Source organism: Pinus tabuliformis, chromosome 2_2, assembly GCF_031772625.1.
Source record: "Pinus tabuliformis cultivar Carrire ecotype Pingquan chromosome 2_2, CPIR1, whole genome shotgun sequence".
Lineage (NCBI taxonomy): Eukaryota > Viridiplantae > Streptophyta > Pinopsida > Pinales > Pinaceae > Pinus > Pinus tabuliformis.
This window is the reverse complement of record NC_142300.1, coordinates 586689847-586711981: the sequence shown is the minus strand read 5'-3', so window position 1 is coordinate 586711981 and position 22135 is coordinate 586689847. Positions and strand designations below refer to the sequence as shown.

General features: G+C 35.3%; 1 protein-coding gene across 1 annotated transcript; it reads right to left on the bottom strand.

The window, feature by feature from the left end:
• Positions 1-514: 514 nt before the first annotated feature.
• On the bottom strand, positions 515-1311 carry LOC149194025 (uncharacterized). The gene is made up of 3 exons (XM_089407510.1): positions 1129-1311; positions 931-990; positions 515-838 (listed from the first exon to the last, which is right to left on the bottom strand). Exons 1-3 carry the CDS (start codon positions 1309-1311, stop codon positions 743-745), a joined length of 339 nt encoding a protein of 112 aa, XP_089263636.1. The 3' UTR covers positions 515-742.
• Positions 1312-22135: the final 20824 nt, after the last annotated feature.

Below are 22135 nucleotides of genomic sequence, written 5' to 3'. Positions count from 1 at the left end.
TCAAGCATAATATAAGACTATAACAAGAACGTAACAGACCCTGCACTGAGGGTTAGATAACATTATGTTCAAACCTATTGCAAAAGAAATCACAGCGGCATATTATTATGCTCGGAACTTATGCGAAAGAAAAACCATAGTGGTATCGTTAAACATTTTCAACTGGTATAAAGAACAGAGTAAGCCGTTAAAGGTGCGAGGTTGACACGAGGTCACCGGGCAACCAAACCCTGTAGAAGGGACGGCCAGCTACTGCCATGGAATAGTCGCATGTAACTAGTGAGTACGCGACTAAAACCCTCAACTAAATAAATCAAAAACTCTGTGGTCATTGAATAACAGTGAACCTGTACAAATGTCGAGCATTATACCTTTGTAGATCAACATTATATGTGGTAAAGTAAAACAGAATGCCAGAATAAACGAAATCCATTGATAAACATATGCAAGGTATTCCATAACAATTTCTTAAAATTATTATAATAGGAAACCCGGTTGGGTATAAGAGCAGTATAAAGGTCCAAATGTCCAGAGTACTGAAGGAGGCTCTCGGCCGTCCTAAATTCATACAAAAACTTGGAAATTTAAATAGAAACCCTCATGTCAAATAACAACAGTAAACGTGCGGAGGACTTAATTCATTTGGGTATTATGGTTCCGGCAGAGGGCCGTAAACTCTCAAACATGTAATACATGAAACCTGGCAGAATGCCGAATGGATAGTTATTCACAAACTGTATAATCAAAGATGGAAAGGCCGTCCACGATTTGAGCCAGGGTTGATCGAATGATAGAACCCTGAGCCATTAAAATAGACCGCCATGAGGAACACCTCAGGCTGGAAGAAATCACCATAAGATAAGCCGTAACAATAAACCTTTCTATTAAGTTTAACCATGATTCCGGCTGGAAAATCGTAATGGTAAATACCTGTGAGTGCAGTGGCTGCATAATGATCCTTCGAGCGGTATTGAACCCCGAATCAAATACCTGTAAGCAGAATAGCAAGCAAGGGAAGCTCAGAACAATAGGAACTCCAGAGTATAAATAAGACACCGTAAGCATAAACATATATGAATTTATCAGTGCAGAAGACCTGTATATGGCGCGTAATGGAGGTCAAAGTACCTGGAATGGCGTTGCAGGTTTGCTCACCGGTGCATGGAGGGCTGCCGAGCGGAGCAGAATGCGGCCCTCTTCCAAACAGATGCAAATGAACCCGAAAACCACGGCTCGGTGGTTTATAAAACCCTTAAAACCCTTGAACCATCGTGAGCCCTTGGATCCGGTTATGTGATCTGGGCCGTTCATCCAAATGAAGAACTGGCGCGCTAAACCCCGCGAAGTTACCGAGGCTTCACATGGCCTCTGCACGGTGCTAGCCACCTGGCAGAGGTAGGTGAAGATATTAACCACGCATTCACCACTTGGCACCAGGTTTGGTCGGGTAGTAAAGCCGAAATGTGTCACCTTTGACTTAGCTCATCGTATATTCACCAATGATTTTTAATCAAACAGGTTGATACGCTATGGAAGTAAAGATTATATTTGAATGTGTTAATATATAGCCATGGTTGCGGTAATTAAAGGAAAATTGTATTTACGCACATGGGTAATCCATGCTGATTATATATGGGCGGATGTTAGGCCTAGATTATACAATTAAATTTTTTTTTTATGTTGGTATAATTGTCGTGGAGTCGTGACATTATATTTTTTAGTTTTGAGTCTAAGAATATATATATATATATATATATATATATATATATATATATATATATATATATATATATATATATATAATATTTTTTTTAAAGTATTTCATACTTTTAAAATATGTTTTCTTATCCCATATAAATAAATTATTTGAATATTTATATTATTAATTTATTTCAATCTAAAATATATTTAAATCTTAATAAATTATTTTAATAACTAAAAAGATATAATTGAAAGTAAAGAAGATTAACTTTAAAAATAATAGGAAGATATGTATAATTCATTTAATTATTAATAAAAATTTAATATGTAACATTTAAAAAGTATCAATTATAATAAAGAAACCAAATCAATGTAGGTTATAAATAAAATATTTTAATGTTATAGTTAAGTAATATTAATTTGTGTCTAAAAATATAATAATAATTAAAAAATTATTTTAGTCGTCAATATAATCCGTGAATAAAATGTTTCAATGCTTACGTTAAGTAAAATATTCCAATGTCAATTATCTATATATTATATATTGTTAAAAGAAAAAAACACATATATTATATAATGTAACTAAAGAAATAGATTATTAAGGTTAAACATTTCAAATAGGTTAATTATTTTATAATTTTTTCAAATTTTAAGAGTTTTGAAAGCAATAAAAATTAGTTGAAATTGTAAGTTTAAGACATATAGTCCACAATCCAAGTGTCCATGAAGATTTCAAGAAGTTTAATCCATTTATTTATTAAAATATATAATTTAAACAATGAAAAATCGACAAAAGTGATCAAATCCCTGAATATGTAAACTTTTTTCAAGTTTTTCACTCTAAAAGATGTTCTCACCTAAAGAGATTCTACTCTTTTCAGGGTTTGCTAGATCCATAACCCTAGACCCGTAGCTAAAATCTATATATAAACTGGAAAAAAAACAATTTGTAAACTTGGAGAGATAGAATAATTATAGGTACTTACCTGGTGAATTTGAAGATCATGTAATATAATGGAATATAAGAATATGAATTGACTTTCCAAATATGTAAATTTTATTTGTGGAAATTGCTTTTAACTATGAAATTTTTTATTTTTTGAACATTAGTATGTTAATTTTCATACACAATATAATCCATATTATTTTGTTGATGGAATTTTCATTGTATAAATCATGGAATTTTAAACATAAACTTTTATAATTGTAATTTTTTAGTTTTATTTCAAATTATGAAAGGCATTATATACTTAAAGTAAGTTACAAAAATTTCAATCAATGCAACCTAGACACATCATACTCTTATCAAGCATTCATTTTTGTTTTTGGATTTTACATTTTAATGTCCTCTACTACATATTATAATTCTTTTCCAAATGATTAATTCCCCAAAAAATTATTGTGGACTACATATATAAAAAAAAAATGTATTAAAATAAGTGAAAACTATTTTTAAAATATTTTATATTTAGAATATGAAAAGTAGACATTATACGGAATTTTGATTGTATAAATGATGGAATTTTTAACATAAACTTTTGTAATTGTAATTTTTTATTTTTATTTCAAATTATGAAAGGCATTATATACTTAAAATTACAAAAATTTCAATCAACCCTAGCTAGAGAGGTCATACTGTTATGAAACATTTATTTTTGTTTTTGAATTTTACATTTTAATGTCCTCTGCTACATATTATAATTCTTTTCTGAATGATTAATTCCCCCAAGAATTATTGTGGAAATAGACTAGGGGTGTATTTTAATATTTTAACATATGTCAAAAGAAAAATGTATTAAAATAAGTTAAAATTATTTTTAAAATATTTTATATTTAGAATGTGAAAAGTAGACTTTATATGGAATTTTGATTGTATAAATGATGGAATTTTTAATATAAACTTTTGTAATTGTAATATTTTTTATTTATTTATTTTGAAATTATGAAAAGCATTATATATTTGAATTTACAAAAATTTCAATCAATGCAAACTAGAGAGGTCATACTATTATGAAACATTCATTTTGTTTTTCTATTTTACTTTTTAATGTCCTCTACTACAAATTATAATTCTTTCCAAATGATTAATTCCTCAAAAGATTATTGTGGAAATAGATTAGGGATGTATTTAATATTTTAATCTATGTAAAAAGAAAAATGTATTAAAATAAGTGAAAATTATTTTTAAAATATTTTATATTTAAAATGTGAAAAGTAGACTTTATATGGTTATATAGTTTGATAAATAACAAATTTCTCTAACTCTTGGAAAAATAATATAAAAAATAAAAATATGTATGTTTCAAAATTTGATATTGTCACGTAGTAAGAGCCAAACCACGAGGTAAATAATCTCAAATCTATATGTGAAGAAACAAAGTCTTTGTGCACGTAGCATTTTTACTCAAAAAAAAATTAAATTAAAAAAAAAATGTGTCCATGTTAGTGGTGTGTGTGTTTGTTAAGAGTGTGTATTCTTTGCCAAAAAATGCATGCGGATTTCTTGTTGTATGAATATGCACTTATTCGTTTACCTAGTGACTTGAAAAGATGCAAAATGGGTCAGTTGGGTTTTGAGTGATGGGTAGGGTGAGTGGGATAGTTGCGTGAGTGGGATAGGGGGATGAGTAAGAGAGGGAAGGGTGGGGAAGAATTATTGGGTGAGTGAGGAGAGAGTGAGTGATAATTTAAAAGTGATATGGAGGAAGAGAGAGATAAAGTTGGAGGGGATGTTATGAATGCGTGATTGTGAGAGAGAGGGAGGATATGTTAGTGAGAGTAATTTATAGGATGATATAGAAAGAGAAAGAGAGAGTGGAGTGGGGAGGGAGAGGAGGAGGAGGAAGAGTTAAAGACAATGAAATGATATGGAAGAAGAGAATGAGAGAGAGTGAGAAAGGGAGAGGTAGGGAAGGATAATGAGAGATAGAGAGTGAGTGTGTGAAAAAGGGAAAGGGAGAGAGAGAGAGTTGTTTTCAAGAACATACTATGTGAGGGAGGGAGAGATATAGAAATAGAGGATGGGGAAGAGAGAATGATGAGATGGACTGTGAGAGAGAGTGGGATGAGGAGAGAGTGTGTGTGCATGTATGAATGAGGAGGCAAGGGGTGGGGGTGGTTGGGATATAAACAATGTGGGAGGGGAGTGAGGGATATAGAAATAGAGGATGACGGGGAGAGAGTAGGGGGGTGGTGAAGTGTGTGTGCGAGAGTGGTGGGGGGGAGAGGGGGATAGAAACAAATTAGGAGGGGATGGAGTGTGTGAAAAAGTGAGACTAGGAAGGAATAAGAGATAGAGAGAGATATGGAGAAAGAGAGTGAGGAGGCGATAGAAGAAATGTTGGTGGGGAGGTAGAGATAGAGGGGGAGGGAGTGATGGAGAGAGAGTGAGGGAGGGAAAGAGAGATATAAAGATAAATATGGAAGGTGGAGAGAGCGAATACAAGAGAGAGATGAAGAGATACAATGACAAAGAATGAGAGGTAGATAGAGAGAGAGTGATTGCTGAGAGAGGGAAATAGATGGTGATGGAGAGAGTGGGAGAGAAGGAGGGAGGGAGGGAGAGAAATACAGAGAGGATAGAAAAGACACATAGAAATTATATTAGTTGAAGTAGATAGATGGAGAGTGGGGGGAGAGAAAAAGAGAGTCAAGGAAGGAGATAGGCAGGGGAAGGAAATTTCTAGAAGGGAGGGAGCTTGAGAGAGGGACAAGAGAGGGAGAGAGAGTGGGAGAAGAGAGAGACAAAGAGGGAAGAAGTGAGAGTGAGGTTGAGAGAAAGAGTAAGAGAAGGACGAATGGACAGAGTTGAGGGATAAGGAGAAACAAAGAGATAGAGACAAATAGAAAAAAGTGAAAGAACTAGGGTGGGAAAGAGAAAAGGGGACATAGAGAGACATAAAAATGAGGAAGGGGAGAGAGAGAGAGATACACAAAAATACGTAAATGAAAATAGAGAGATAGCGAGTTGGAGGTGAAGAAAGAGAGAAATTGGGAACTGGATGGGGGCGAGGATAGACAAATAGGGATATAACATGAAAGAAGAAAGGGATAGAGAAGGAAAACGAGTGAGAGAGAGAGAGAGGGAGAGACCAAGAGATGGCAGGATATGGAGAGTGAGAGAGGAGAAAGGCAATGATGGAGAGAGTGGAAGGTGAATAAAACATATACAAATGAGAGAGGGAGGGGTAAATATATGGAGAGACAATGATGACACATAGGGAGAGCAAGAGATATAGATATGGAGAGGATAATATATAAAGAAGAGGAGAGGGGGGATGATACATGGAGAGAGAGATAATGAGAGTCATATAGTGAGATTGAAGGAATGAGGGAAAGAGATGGGGGGAGTGAAGGAGGGATATAGATAGATAGATGGAAGAAGAGATAAAGAGAAACACATGAATATGATAATGGAAATAGACAAATGGAGAGTACTTGACCAATAGAAATAGACAACGCTATATGAATAAATGAAGGAAAGAAGGATGTACAAATGGTATTAAGATTACGAAAGGAGTGATAGTGAGTGGGAGGGAGTGGAAGAAGAGAGAAATAGAGAAGGAAAAAAGAAAGAAAGGTGGGCATAAAGACAAAGGGAGAGGGAGAGAGGGAGGGATGTCCACAGAGTGGAGTGGGGAGAGGAAAGGGATAGAAAAAGTGTGGGAGATATGGAGAGACATAGAGAGAGTGATGGGCGAGAAGGGAAGAGCCATAATGAGGGGGACAGAGAGAAGGAGATAGAGATAGACATGGAGGATGCATAGGGATGGATGACAAAGAGTGAGATGGAGAGAATATAGAGGAATGAAGATAGAGATGGGTATAGGGTGAGAGGGAAAGGAGGGAGGATAGAGAGAAGAGAGAAGGAGATTAAGAGAGTATGGATAGAGAAAGAGAGATCGGTGAAAAGAGAGATATTTGTCTAGTCTACAAAAACATTGTATAGTTAGACACCCTTCTACTTCTACACATTCAACAATTTCTTGGAATTTACCTGTCCAGAAAAACTAATGTATCTCTATTAGGGACATAATTTGCAATGAAATTCACTCTTTCAAAGTCTAAATTGAAAGAACAGTCTTGATCATTCTCATCCAGGATATCCACTATAAAGCATGAATAATTCATTGGCTTTAAATCACAACAGTGAATCTAAATAGAGATTTATTTCTAATTGATTTGTCCAGTAGCCAAATTTCAATGCAAACGTTTTCAACGATAGAACAAGTGATTTTTCACAACATTACTCTGTTCATTCGGGGAGCTCTTTGGAGCCATAAAATTTACAGCATTTCTCTGGCAATGGGCATGGTTGTCATATGTCAAGGGCGGTTACCATGCCATCTCTTTCTGCACAAAATATTTCTAAGCGTGGAATGCAGCCATCCATTAAATCTCTTGTTTGAAATCCACATTCCATTGCTGGAGAACGACAATCTTGCCCATATTCGCATCCATGGCGGCTTCCATCATAGGAACGGCGTTGTTTCAATTCCTCTACCAAATGCACCCCTGAACTGAGACTTCGAGTCTAAGGTAGGCAGGCCAACACTGGTCACCAGTGCTACACCTAAAATTGCTGTTTGACAGACAGGTGTAGCACAAAGTTCGAGTTCTGCAGCAATTTGTTTCAAGCTTGACATAGCCTTTGCTTCTTCACTTCTTGATCACAATCAACAGACATGGTAGGATTCACCAATCTGAGAATAAGCAATCTAATTTTACCATAGATATACACTCAACTTGATCTTGTTTTCTGCCTTCGATTCATAATGAGATGTGCATAGGATATCGCGGGTATTATTTGTATGGAAAACTTACTGCAAAGCATCCGTGACTCAATTTGTGCAACCCCATCAACCATTTAAAATTCTCAGCTTCACATAGGATATTAATATACATATGATATTCAGATACTAAGCTTCAAACATGAAACCAGCAGATGAATCAAATTATGGAACTATGAAATCAAACTTCCAAATAAAACCTATGATAAGATTTCTCATAGAAAAAGGAAAGATAAGAAAACAAGAAAGATAAGATAATACCAGACACAATGTAATACCAGAGACAAGAAATTTGGGAAAAAGAACTCAACCCACAAGTTCTTACGCACTTTCTCTTTCATCTTTTAATGATACAAATATATGACTTAGTTGAGATAGGCGTTCTAAGCAACCTAATTGCAGGTGCTCATACGGCCTAGGGGGCATCATAAAATTCAGATCCTCGGAGTGACAGAAAACCTATGATGCATCTGCGTTAACAAGTATTTTTTAACTGACCACAAGTTTGCACCTGATATTTCATCAATCCGCCTAGATGCTTAATAAAGCAAGCACATGTTATTATAGATCTATGCCACAGCATGACAAGGAGCAATACAAAGAGTCGAAGATTCTTTAAAATAAGAAATAACCAGTCACTGGAGCCTATATTTCATCGGTGAGCGTATTCTTGAATACAGTGCAATTATGGACCTGGGTAACTACAAACCAGGTTCATATCCGAAGCAATATTATTGAATCCCTCTATCTTTTTCCATGGTTTTCTTGAACCTCCCATCCGGATCCGTCATCAATGCCGACAGTACTGATCATGACGTTCAAGAAAGCCGTGGAAAAATATAACAGGATTCTCGGCGTGAGTACTTCTTTATTTCATCTGTAACAATACAAAGAGTGAAATAATATTTAAGATAAGAAATAACCAACCAGTAGCCGGAGCCTATATTACATCTGTGAGCATTGTGAGCCTTGAATACTGTGAAATTCTGGACCTGGGTAACCACAAACGGCGTTGATAACTAAAGCAATGTTATTGAATCCCTCTGTATTTTGCCATGGCTTTCTTGAACCTCCCATCCAGATCCGTCATCAATGCCGACAGTACTGATCATGACGTTCAAGAAAGCCTGTGGAAAAATATAACAGGATTCTCAGCGTGGGTACGTCTATATTTTGCAACTGCGTATCCTTGGTTTGAAGGAGGGCCACCCAGTTATTATCTCTAACTTTTCTGGTCGTTAATCTGCCTCCCGTCTAACTCCAGATAATCGAGAAATTATTGCGAGCAATATACCAACCCTGTTGCCCATCCGATTGGAATCATTGTGGCTGCAGGGCTGGAAGCAATACACGAGATGTGCAAGAAGATATTCAAGGATCAAACTGATGATCAATAGTCATGGAAGAAATGAAGAAATATATTCCTCATTACTTGAAAAATAACCATCCATTATTCTTATTTATAATAGTGAAAATAAGTTTCACCATTATGAGAGGATGAGTTTTACAGTGTAGTAGAGAAGTTCGGTACGTAGACTTACAGCTTTTAATGATTTTTAATTAGAATTCTAATATTTTCAAGGGTTTTATCATCATTTTGATAATTGTAGTTTAAAAAGTTTTTGACTGATATATAAATAAACAAGATTATATTTATTTTAAATTTTCATTTACCAAGTTTCTAGAGGGATTAAACTTTTCTTACTTTAAAAATTGTTTTTATATCAAAATATTTGATCTTCCAGATGATACCTAAATTTAGGGTTAAGATGGCTTTTGACTAATTTAACTATTAGTTATAATTATTAATTTTATGTTTTTTATTTTGTTTTATTTTATTTTTATATAATTAGAAAGAATCAAAATGTTTTATTGGTAATTATAATTAATAATTTTTTTTTGGCATTTTTTTGTTTTTTAATGTAATTTGATGGAGTCAAAATATTTAACAAGACATTACATTACGGTATCTATATTTTACATCACAGAGGATAGGATTACTACGTCAACTTACAAGTTTGAAAAACCTTTTAGTAATAACCTGAAGATTCGTACATTATTAATTTTATGTTTTTTTATTTGTTTTATTTTATTTTTATTAGTAATTACAATTATTATTTTTTTTTAGTTTTTATTTTTTAATGTAATTTGATGGAGTCAAAATATTTAACAAGACATTACATTACGGCATCTATATTTTACATCACAGTAGATAGGATTACTACATCAACTTACAGGTTTGAAAAAACCTTTTAATAATAACCAAAAGATAAACTTTACGACTCAACCAATAAGATTCGTACATAAATTTACAATTTTAAATACATTTTTTTGGAACTCTAACATTTTCATGATCCTAGTCATCATCATCTTCATAAAAAAATCTCTTGCCTCGCATCTAGAAGATAAATTTTACAATACAACATGTAATATTACCATATAAACTCACAAGTTTTAATGACCATTCAACATTGGTCCTAACCGTCACCTAATCTCAAGAAAAGCAAAAAATAACTACTCAAACATATAAATTTATTTATTTATTTATTATTGGAACACAAACATTTCCAAGATCTTTAAGATTGTCATTTCTATTTTCTTGAAAATATTTTTATATTTTATAAGATTCATTTCCTTTTCACACCTTTTTCTTTTCTTTTCATTTTATTACTTGTTTTATATGTTTTGATAAAAGATTTTATATTTTGGATGGATGTTATAAAAACAAAAACTAAGATGCTTTAAAACCAATGTTATACTTCATACTAAGTACTTACCATGTGGAGCTTTTAATAATACAATAAAATAATTCTCTACAATAAAATTTAGTAATATTTATAAAAATAATTTTGTTCCTTAAAATCAATTAATGAGAGATTTAAAACTAGCATTTGCACTAGATGTTGTAAAGGAAATAGCATAAGTCCCACAAGTAATTATCCAAATCACAACTCCACATTCCTCATTAACCATTAGATATAATGTTCATTAGTACATAAAATAATTACAATAGAGCGTCAGTGAGATACATAACCATTAACAACCACTGTTGTAGTGTAATAACATAAACTGTGTCATGAACCTTGCATCCATTTCATGATTTCCTTAACCATATTAATTAATCACTTACTTGGACATTATGATTATCACATCAAATAAAGAATCATCATCATCAAGGATTCAACATCATCAACTGACACAATAAGCAATCACAACATTGAACACTGATATACCCTAGAAACCCCGTAGGGTGAAAACTAGCAAACACTTAATCTTATTATTAAATGCTCGTGAGGGTTTTCACCCCTCACTCAATGGCTTATAAGGGATTCCATCCCTTAACCATTGTTATAAAATTATTACAATGAATTATCATTAAGTTGTCACATAAATAGCTAAAAGCTAATACATTTTCCATGTAACCCTTTACTTACATACCACCACATGCAATATTCCTTGTGGGATGATTGTTCTAGCAATGTATGATTCTGCAGCTCGTACTCATCTGCATGGAGCACTAATCCTTTTCCTGCCACATTGTTAAACATCTCTTTCCTTTGGCACCAACCGCCTTCGTTTCTTGTCAATGTTGACGCCAACAAGCTTTGTTAACAAGATTAGATACAACATTAATCAATCAATACTCAACCTCTAAAAGTGATCTTTTAACATATACTCATGTGCATGAGCAAGCATGACATACTAATTAACTAGTACATATGTTCAAGTAAATACTTGTTTTACTTCCACAATGTTTATTCACATTAATGCATAATTCTCTTTAAGAGATCTAACCCATTAGTTCTACTAAAATGTATAACACAATAGTTATATCTTCATATATGTGATAAACTGTTGTTCCTATGTTTATGCACATGTGTTCTTTTCACATAGTTATTTTTCGAGAACTCAACATAGTTTCTCTAGTATACAAAGAACATAACTCTATATCACAATGACTATTCTTTGTGCATACAATAGCTTATCATAATAGCCTTTCTTTAATGTATGCAACACATGTTCCCTTCACTAGAATACTACCATCATTTTATGTAACATTTCACATATTTCTTTCTTAAAGGAAGTCTTTATAACCTCATCTCTCTATCTTCCTATATGTAAGTTTCTCATGCTTCCCTTTCAAGAAATTTTATAGATGCCCATCTTTATGTTTAAAAAAATTAAGAAACAATAACAATGTTAACTTAACCCTTTATGCACAAAAATCAAGAAATCGATCCAACTCATCTAGCAAGACAATATTTTCAAGGGATTAATATTTCCAAGAATGTTAACATCAATTATCATTATTTACAAGAAAGTCAACATAATTCTCATCTAGCAAGACAATCTTTTCAAGAGATTAATATTTCCAAGAATGTTAACATCAATTATCATTATTTACAAGAAAGTCAACATAATACTTTCTCTACGTACACACCAAATCATATTCCCAATGTCACAATAGCTACCCTTATGTGCATGCAACATGTGTTTTTCCTAACACAATTAATTTTACTTCAATGCACATAATATTTTCATGAAACAAGTATGGATTCTTCTTCTTGTATGAACACTATTCATATGTGTCTTTTAAGAAAAGAATCCCTATTTTTGTTTCAAGAGATCTCTCATAAAAGCCATTATTTTCATACATGAAGACTGCACTCTTTTCCTAAAAAGAAACTATATTTATGTGTACATAAAACATACTCTTTCTTCAAGAAAGTTAGTATGATTACCTATGTGCCTAGAAGCACATCATTAGCAATTTCTATTATGCATGCAATGCATGACTATTTCACAAAAACTTTGAAATTAGCTAATATCCCAATGCAATAAACCATATATCCCTTCTCAATAAAATCCAACTTAACTGCTATTTCTTTTATATACATTCATTAATATACTTTCTTTACCAAGAAAACATATAAAATATTCAACCTTTTACTGCATGCATTAACATATTTTCTTTACCAAGAAAACATATAAAATAATCGTCTTTTACTGCATGCATTAAAATACTTTTCTTTACCAAGAAAACATATAAAATATTCAATCTTTTACTGCATGCATTAACATAATAATTTCTAACAATCCAAAAAACAACTTATTCTTCTCTATAAGGAATGCAGCTACTTATCTAATGGTGTAAAAACACCTGCCTTACAATATTCATAGGTTTCTTCAGTTCCGGTGGAAGAATCTTGGGAACTATAACAGTCAGCACCCCATCTTGATAGGTAGTAGAAATGAGCTGTACATTGCAGTCAGTAGGCACAGTGAATTCTCTCATGAATTTATACTCGTGTGCCAAGCTAGCATGAAACCCCCGGCCCCATCATCCCCACAGATTGTGTTCCCCTCTTCGTAAGAGATCTCGTACAGCAGTGTTCGAACAATCGTGAACTCTCCTCGAGTTAAGCTGTCATATATTTGGAATATGTCATTCGCGCAACCTCATTCAACTCTTCTGCTGCCATTTTCACTTACCCATTCAGCTTTTTCCCATGCGTTTTGCCTCTGCCTCTATTATATTATAAAATAGATGTGATATGTTATGTGATCTAACTATAGATGAATTTGAGTCACAAATAAATCTTAATGTTAAATGTAATACAATCAAACAATCTACTCAAAATAGAGGCATGTGCAACTTCCTTCCCAAGTGCTCAATCGAATAGCTTATTTTTCTTGAGAGTTACATCCCAGACCAGGCCTTTGTCTTTCATCACTTCAACCATACTAAACCCTTCACCCTCATATTGTAATGTCCCCATTCTTCACAATCTTTTTTTGTTTGTTTCTTTTAGTTTGACCTATACCTATCACAGAGGATAGTTTGTGAAATGGAAATGGTGGTGCATTAATTCCTTTATGGTTTGTGACTAGTGGAAAGAAATCCATATGGGGGTATCATGATCATGTGTTTCCCTGGCCTAATGACTAACTAAATGACAAACTTATTACAATGATTTTTTATTTTTGTTATGGGTTATGTTGAATTGTATTGTTGTATAATGTATTGGTCATTCACCTATTTAACTTCATCCTACCTAGAACTCAGTTGAATATGAAAGAAATAATGTTAGATCTTAAGAGATTTACTTTTTTAATTGTATTTATAATATTATTATGGCACACATGCTGATTTTTTACTAGCTCCATCACTGGAATTCACATGGTGTTCACATTCCCCCAGTCATGGTTCTGATCAACGGTGAGGGTGGCCTAGTTTGCATCGAAAGGTCGAGGTTATTTTTGGGGTTTCCATCTAACCCTAAATTTGTTTTCCTGAAGCTCCTTTCCCTCTATTCCATCCTTGTCACGTTGTAGAGCACTATTATAGGGAAGAAAGGATTCCTTGCAGTTGTGATATATTACAGAGGATATCCACTTCCCTACCACCTGGAGAGATAATGTTCCAGCACTTGGCACTCACCAAAACCATCGCACCACATATTCAAGTAGAAATTGTAAATTTCTCTCTGCATCAGCTCTTTAAATTTGCAAAATGTGTGAGTTGGTACCCTACTCTAGCTAGTACTTTGGTTGTATTGCTTTCTTCCCCTTATTTTACCCCTTCCACCTGGGTTTGACTAGTTTCTCTGCTTTTGCTTCCACGTGTATTTTTTTTCATGGGGTTCACCTTGGGTTTCTGAGATTTACCTTTCTCGTTCCAGTGGAACGCAGGCTTCCTTGGCTTAAATGAATGGAGGTACTCTTCGGACTTCCACTTTCGTACTTAACATAATTTTTATCTTGGTATAACAATTTGCAGTTTCACTTATAGAAATTATGGGTTTTCATTTTGGTGTTACCAAAAATATAGTGCATCCTCTCCCATTCATTTTAAGATATTTTCTCTTCATTTTCCCCCTATTCCTTTCCTAAATTATGGTAGCAGTTTCATACCTGCTTCTAAGGAAAAATGGAAATTCATTGTTTTTGTTCCAATTCCTCATAGTGAGAAACAAACCCAACTATGTTGTTGCCATGGCAGGGCACCAACCTTTTTCATGCAATAGAGTGTACTCAACTGTTTTACTTAGTTGTTTTCGTTGAATAATAACCTGTTGTAATTAATTCAACTTGGCTCTACTTTTCAATTTTAATTTTTTTTCATGCCTACATATATATATTTGGCGTGAAAGTTATTGAACTCATTTTTCTCTTTCTATTTTGGTGCTACAGGCTCTTTGGATAGGATGCATTCATCTACATCCCATGTAATAAAATAACTTCTTACCTTTACGCACATACTAGTTCTTTTCTACATAGTTTAGTTTTCTTTAACTAGAACTCTTGCTTATTTTTTACTCGTATGAAATTTTTCATTACCAAGGCACAAACAAAATGAAATTGTAAGAGCTTCCATATTCCCTCCTGTATTGAAATAATTTCTCCATTCGTTTGGTCCTGAGGTCAGCCTACTATGTCGAGGTTCTTTTTGTTTCAATAGTGCATTCAATACACCTGTTAGTTATTTTCGTATTACATCTATCCTAGGGGATTCAAAATGTTAGGAATGGGTTTCATTAAAGTGGGTTGTGTGTATAAAGTGTAATTATATTATTTAAATAAAATGGATGCTCCAATTCTAACGATAGTATTTAGACATGTATTTTGGAATATTTGAACAAAGGGGTTTTATAACCTAGTGAACAATTATACAATTTGTGTTAAGTTTCGTATTTAAATGAAATTACTAGTTTCCTTACTTTTTTCGCAACTAATGGCACTAGAAGGTAACTCACTCTTGATAAATATTATTGTTGATAGTAAGTTCTTACTTGACTATAATATAAAATATATATTGTACGTATTTGGCGGTACTTGTATATCTAGTATATTCACAGTTTGTTATACGATTTTCTTGTATCCATAGTTCTCAGAGCAACTAAGTATTGATAGTTTCAATGTTTTCTTTTATATTCTCTTTTATACAAAGTTAGCACACATTATTTACTGGTTATTTGCATCGCATATGAGTTATATGGTAGAATATGAGGAATGCTTATATTCAGTATGTTGGTAGTATGCCACAACTAGGATTTTGGATTTTGATTCTTTTGCTTACATGTTGTAACAAATTGTGAACCTCTTTTTCTTATTTGATCACTCTGGACCTAATGACTCAACCCAAGACCTAATGACCAAGAACCATTGTTATGACCCAGAAATTTGAAACAGGACTGTACATGACCTTTGAAGACTTCTTTTTATGAATAGACCTGAACCAGCAGTGCCAAGCACGAGGGGAATGAGTAACACAAACCATTCCGTCAGAGTTATGGCATGCCTAACGAAATGCAACTAATCGAAACTAATGGGACACCTAAACATGAAATGCAAAAAAAGAGCTTTGATCTCTGACGGAGGGATAACTAGACCGACTCTAACATTGGCTCCAATGGCGATGGTAGCTCCTTGGGGATGCCAAGAACCGCAGATCTTTGGGAGAGCAGACCGTGCCTTTGTCCATTGGGCAATGGAGTCAAAAACTGAAACTAAAATGCATGACTGAAAACTGATGACTCGATGACACAAATTGACTCTCACTCAACTAAAAACTGACTCAATACTTAAACACAACCAACAAACTAGAAATGATGCTCAAAGTGGAGCTTATTCATCAAAACCTACTCTAACAGTTTCATTCATCACCTGATCAAGTGAAATGAAACAACCAATGCAACCAAGTAAGTATTCTGTCTGCTGGTTGAATTCTCCACAAGTTCTCGCTTATGAACAACAAGAGAGAACTACTGAAAGGAAACTCCCATGACAACTTGGAAACAGATCCGTAGAATGATATGAATTCTCTATCCACCTCCAAAAACACTGCATAAGGATCTTGAAATTCAAGCACACTGGAACTTAGCTCATCTAATGGATTACTTCTCGTTTCCTCATACCATGAATGCAAACTTTGATCTGAGCCTTGTGACGAGACCTCTGCTGAAAATGAGAAAGAAACCGGCTGCCGGATCAAATTCATATCAGCACATGTTTCAAGCTCACATGTAGTCAATGGAGAAAGACTTTGACTGCAAACCTCATCCAAAACATCAGCTATTGGATCATGAAAAACTTGAAAAGACTGTTGTAATGTATCCATTGAAAATGTATGACATCCTTCTAGCTATTCATCTTTTTCTTGAGAGATTTTACGAAGATTCTGCCTTATAAACTGAAATACTTCGAAAGAAAAGGGTATAGAATCCTCTTGCATCATTAAATCATGTATTTTGGCTGCCACACCTTCATCTGTAATCTGACCTTCATCCTCAACATTAAAACTGCGTGATTGTTGATTTCCTACAGGTTGCTCATTTGAAGATTTACTATACAATTTACCCTTCAAAAACTGACATGATTCAAAACAGAAAGGTAGGGAATCTTCTTGTATCATTTGATCATATGTGTCAGCTTCCATATCTTCATGTGCATCTTGACAATCAATGGCATTTGGGGGCTGGAAATCTGAATATGAAAAGTCTGGAACAAAGTTTTCATCGCGCTCAAGAGGATCCAAATCAAGACTAGTTGATAGCTGATTTCTGATTACATGGAAGTTGTCTCTGATGAACTGACATGAATCAAAGCAAAAAGGTAAAGATCCTTCACTTACTTCAAACTTTGCTGCACTTTCCTCGTCAATGTCATAGCTGATATGCATCATTTGATCATTGTACTCGATCTGCTGTAAGTGAACTTCCTCCTCCCACAAACTAGTTACTGATTTGTTTGCAAGATTAGCTTCTGTTTGGAGAACATAATCATCATCATACTGATCAAACTGAGGCAAATCATCAGTATGAATGACATCATCAAGCATACATGTCATGTCAACAGTTCTTTCTTCGCCAAGGTGATCTACAAAACAATCATTATCAGATCTATGACAACTAGGATAAGAAACAAAATGTTTTGGAGCGGCCATTTGTTCTTCTTCAATCAACAAGCCATGGGCTTGAACATCATAATCATTCCTTGCATTGATCTTGTCCATCATCTTTTCCACTGCACTTACCAAAATGTCAAGCTTCACCTCTAGAGATGTTGATTCCTCCGGATCTATGTTTTTCATCTCTTCTTCCTTCAACCTTGCCCGTCGGATCAGCAGATGCGCCTCTACATTTACTGCACTGTTCTGCATCTCGTGAAGTGTTGCAATATTCCTTTCTCTCAGTTGAAACTCCATTTCTGGATCAAAGGCACCCGGATAGTGCAAGAGAGCAGATCTAGGAGTAGGCCTTATCTCAACTGGCATTGAATAATAAACTTGATTAAATCTGGCCGAAAACTGTTGTACTGTCTCCCCTGGCAATCTTTTCAGCTGGTTATACTCTTCTACAATCAAGAAAAGGTTCTGCCCGATCATCCACCTGTCGAGAAAAACTTTGACGAACTGCTGGAAATTTGAGATGCTCGTATCAGGCAGGGTTTTGAACCAACTCTTCACTTTAGCTTGCAAAGAAAGAGCAAAAAGCCTTATACTGACATCTTCTTCATCAACTTCAAAAAGGTCAAGAAAAGACTCAAAATTCTGCACATGTTGCTCAGCGTTGACATTCTTACTTTCACCATCAAACCTTGGCAAGTATAGATCATAGTTTTTGGGGAAAGCATGGAGAACAGAAGGTAAAAGAAGAGGTTTATACCGATCTGGAATTTTACAAGGTGTAGGGGTATGTACAGCAGGTATAGAATTAGTCTTGGTCTCTTGAGGTTCATCAGTTTTAAGACGGTCATCACAACATTTAGAAGAAAGGTCTTGATCAAGCTCAAAGGTATGAAAAACTTTGGTATTTACCATCCTCAAAGGGAAAGAATCAACTGCAGGCCGAGGATCTCTTCTCAAATACAGTATACTTTGCAAAGCCTTCTTGACATTCTTGGGAAAAGAGAAGAAATAATTTATGACAAAGAACAAAATGTCTTGGATGAAATTCCAACTTGAATACCTGATTTGTCCATGTTGTCCTTTCATGTTTTCGCTGGTTGGGATCATCCTCCAGTGGAGTCTTTGGATCTGATCTCGAAAATGATTTAGAGTCGCCAGGTGAATGATTTCAGCCTTTCCAGTGTCTGATTGTTGTCCACCATCAACAATCAGATATGAACTTGATACATGTATTGGGGCAATTAATAAGTTAGATGTCACGATTACAAGCTAGACCTGAGATTGACTGAAGCAGCGTTTATCTACTTCCGCTAATGCAAAGCAAAAGCGTTTCGAAGGCTACCTGGCATAACTTCAGGCTCCCTCTGTAGCTTATAAAACAAATGACATCAACAAGTAAACCATTTTTCTTCCCCAGTATGGTCGCCACTATGTTAACGCTCGAATTTTCCCCAGGCTGAGGAAGGCAAAACTCAAGGCAACATCAAACCACGCTCAGCCTCGTAGCTAGCCCTACGAGGACAGGAGAGGGCTCTCTCCGTGTCAATCTCGGAAAAATATAATCAATGAGGCTCGAGATGACTGAAATTGTAACTAATCTTAGGCTAGGTATTAAGTGCAGAGGTTTAAAGGTGATTTTTTGGGGTTTTTGTTGGATCAAAGGGAAAGGCAATTTTGGGTGCGGGGATGAGACACAGTTTCTGCAGAGGTCTGATTGGAGCAAGGTAGGCAATTGTTTGATGCCTTAAAAGCTAATGAGGTGGGTAGATCAGACAAGTGAGGAGCTAAGGAGAGCAAGAAAACCTCAAGGATTCTCCTTAAACAGATGAACACATAGGAGATCAAACAAACTTAAAGGCAGAGCATTACAGCTTATGAATTCCACCTTAACACTTCATTTGTTCAATTGCAGAAGATGAGAGAAGGAAAATGATACACATAACAACTTACAAGTACTGAAAGAAGCACACCATCAAGACATAAAGCCACATGAATTCCAAACAGTGCTGCAAAACCTTAGTCTTTCCTTTGCCAAAATGTTGAAGTAAAATGTACAATAGAGTCTCAAAACCTTTTTCCGCAAGAGTCCAACCATGAAAATGACTAAGAAAATACATAATATAGGCAAGCCAACCCATTCCCTTGCCTCTAGGGGTCGAGCTCATCATCCTAGGAGCTGTTTCAACCAATTCTAAACAAAGCACTACAATCTAGGCAGTCAAAACAACTTGCCTCTATAAGGTAGGAAACTGATTCATTCATTTAATTTTCACTTTTTAGTGAATGAATCTTCTAGAACAAGTAATAAAGTGCCAAAATTACATCATGTTTCATTAATTACATCAATAGGAGTGAAAAAATCCATCACAAGTCAAAACTGGTCAAACTGGCTTCGTATCCTGAGCTGAAGATGAAAATTGTGCCAAAAAACCGTGATGCGCCGCGCCTGACCCAACGCGCCGCGCGCCTTTACACCTGCTTTTGGGGCACTTCCCGGCATCCAAATTAAGCTCAGGTTGGCTTGTTGGAAAGCCCTGGATTTCTACTGTCCAACCCAAGTGGAATTTTCCAATTTGGTGTCCATTTGCCTCTCCAAAAGTGCATTCTCCCAAGGCTGCTTCCTGTGTGTCCAAAAAGGGGCAGTGAGGTCATTTTTTGCATGTTTTTTGACCTTTTGGGGACCAAAACCTTGATGAAATGCCTTGGCAATAGCTGAGCAGGTATATTTCATCATGAAAAATCCAAAAATGCAAACCATTTGTGATTTGGACCTCCCAATCTTATGGGTCGCGCGCTGCGCGCTACGCGTTGAGCCAAAAATCCTGTTTTTAGAGCCAAAAAATTGAAAATTGACAAAATTTTCTCCAAATTCCTTGAAATTTGGGTTGGGGGTCCCCAATCAAGTACCATGCTCAGCCAAAGAGGCTTTGACCAAAATTTGGAGTGGATCGGGCTTTTTCGCCGTTTTAGTGCCTTGCTCAATCGCTTGTAAACTGTTCTTTGGCTCTAAAAATGTTGTGACCAAGGGGACACAAATGCACAAGGGAATATTAGGAAAGGGGAAACATTAGGGAATTAGGGAATTTGGAAATAAAAACAAGGGACTTAGAGAAGGGAAATGAAAATCTTGGATTTTAGGGTTTTGGGATGTTAGGTAAGGATAATGTGTTTTAGGAGGTGAGGGACTAGGATTTGAGGGATTATAGTGTAGGATGAAGGAGGGAATTAATGGGGAAAAATAAGGGTGAATTTGGGAATGGGAAACAAAGGGAAATGGGGAAATAATGACAACCTTGGTTACACTCTGTTTTTGAAACCCTACAACACTTTTTTTCATTCAAACCCTGCAGCCATTTCATTGATAAAGGAGGGCTTTCCACTTGGATTTCTAAGGCAAACATATCATGAACCCATTACATTTATCTTTCAAAAGCCAAGCACAAGTGGTGGATGTAAGCCTACCTGCAAATTTGTGCGGAGAGGAGGCGAGTTCATGTGCTTCTAATCAAATTTTGGGCTTAAACCCCAGTGCGCCGCGCGCCTTACCCAACACGCCGCGCGCCTCTGATGCGCTGCACGCGTGTATTTTTGCACTGCAATTTCTTGCCTGATGCGGCGCGCGCCCCTGATGTGTCACGCGCCTAGTCCAACGCGTCGCGCGCGCCTGAAACTGCTCCAACTTCCTTACAAATTCACAATTTCTCTTTGGAACGATGCTCTTCACTCTTGGCATGAAAAATGAGTTGAAAATGTCATGAAATATCTTTATAAAGACTCCCTTTTGGTTTTTGCTTGGTCCATGACCCATTTTGTAATGTTTTGTCGTTGACACTTTTTCAAGATTAATAGGCTTCTGACCTTTTTAGTTTCCTCCTTAAATTTGATTGAAATGATGATTTTCTTTGCAATTTTTTGCAGGGATAGCTTTGATATGATCTGGCAAAGGAGACCAAGGCTGCGCTTGGATGATTCAAGAATTGAAATTTTTGAAGATTTTTACAAAAATGAGATGACGACTTATCTTCAAAATGGATTTTTGAAGAGAAGTCCTAATTTATCTGTATAATGATGAAAATTATTGAAGTAACCACCTATCGAGGACATCCCTCTGGCCTGCTGGTCTTCTTAGACTTTGCAAAACAAGACTGACTCAACCCAAGACCTAATGACCAAGAACCATTGTTATGACCCAGAAATTTGAAACAAGACTGTACATGACCTTTGAAGACTTGTTTTTATGAATAGACCTGAACCAGCAGTGCCAAGCACGAGGGGAATGAGTAACACAAACCATTCCGTCAGAGTTATGGCATGCCTAACGAAATGCAACTAATCGAAACTGATGGGACACCTAAACATGAAATGCAAAAAAAGAGCTTTGATCTCTGACGGAGGGATAACTAGACCGACTCTAACAATTGGTACTTCAAAACACAAAACATAGATCAATCATCACTGTATAGAATACTGAAGAGTTAATTTACACATATAAAGAAAACAAATAAGCAAGTTTTCGATGAAGATGAGTCTATTAACTTTAGAAGAGGGTAAGGTAGCGGGTCCCGAGCCGGGATTACCAGAACTGTGGTAGAAAAACTCATCGGAACTAATAACCTTAATGGCCACAGAGTGGATGTCCATTAAAAGAGTTCGGGAGCCCATACGAAATTTTATCATATATGGGAGTATGCACAAACTGTAGAGCGGATATAAATAACATAAACAAAAAATACAT

Coding starts and splice junctions, on each gene's coding strand:
- LOC149194025 (XM_089407510.1), bottom strand. CDS start 1,311: ATGAACGGCCCAGATCACATAACCGGATCCAAGGGCTCACGATGGTTC. Junction 991..1,128: donor AACCTGCAACGCCATTCCAG/GTACTTTGACCT, acceptor TTCTGCTTACAG/GTATTTGATTCGGGGTTCAA. Junction 839..930: donor TGCAGCCACTGCACTCACAG/GTATTTACCATT, acceptor GATTTCTTCCAG/CCTGAGGTGTTCCTCATGGC.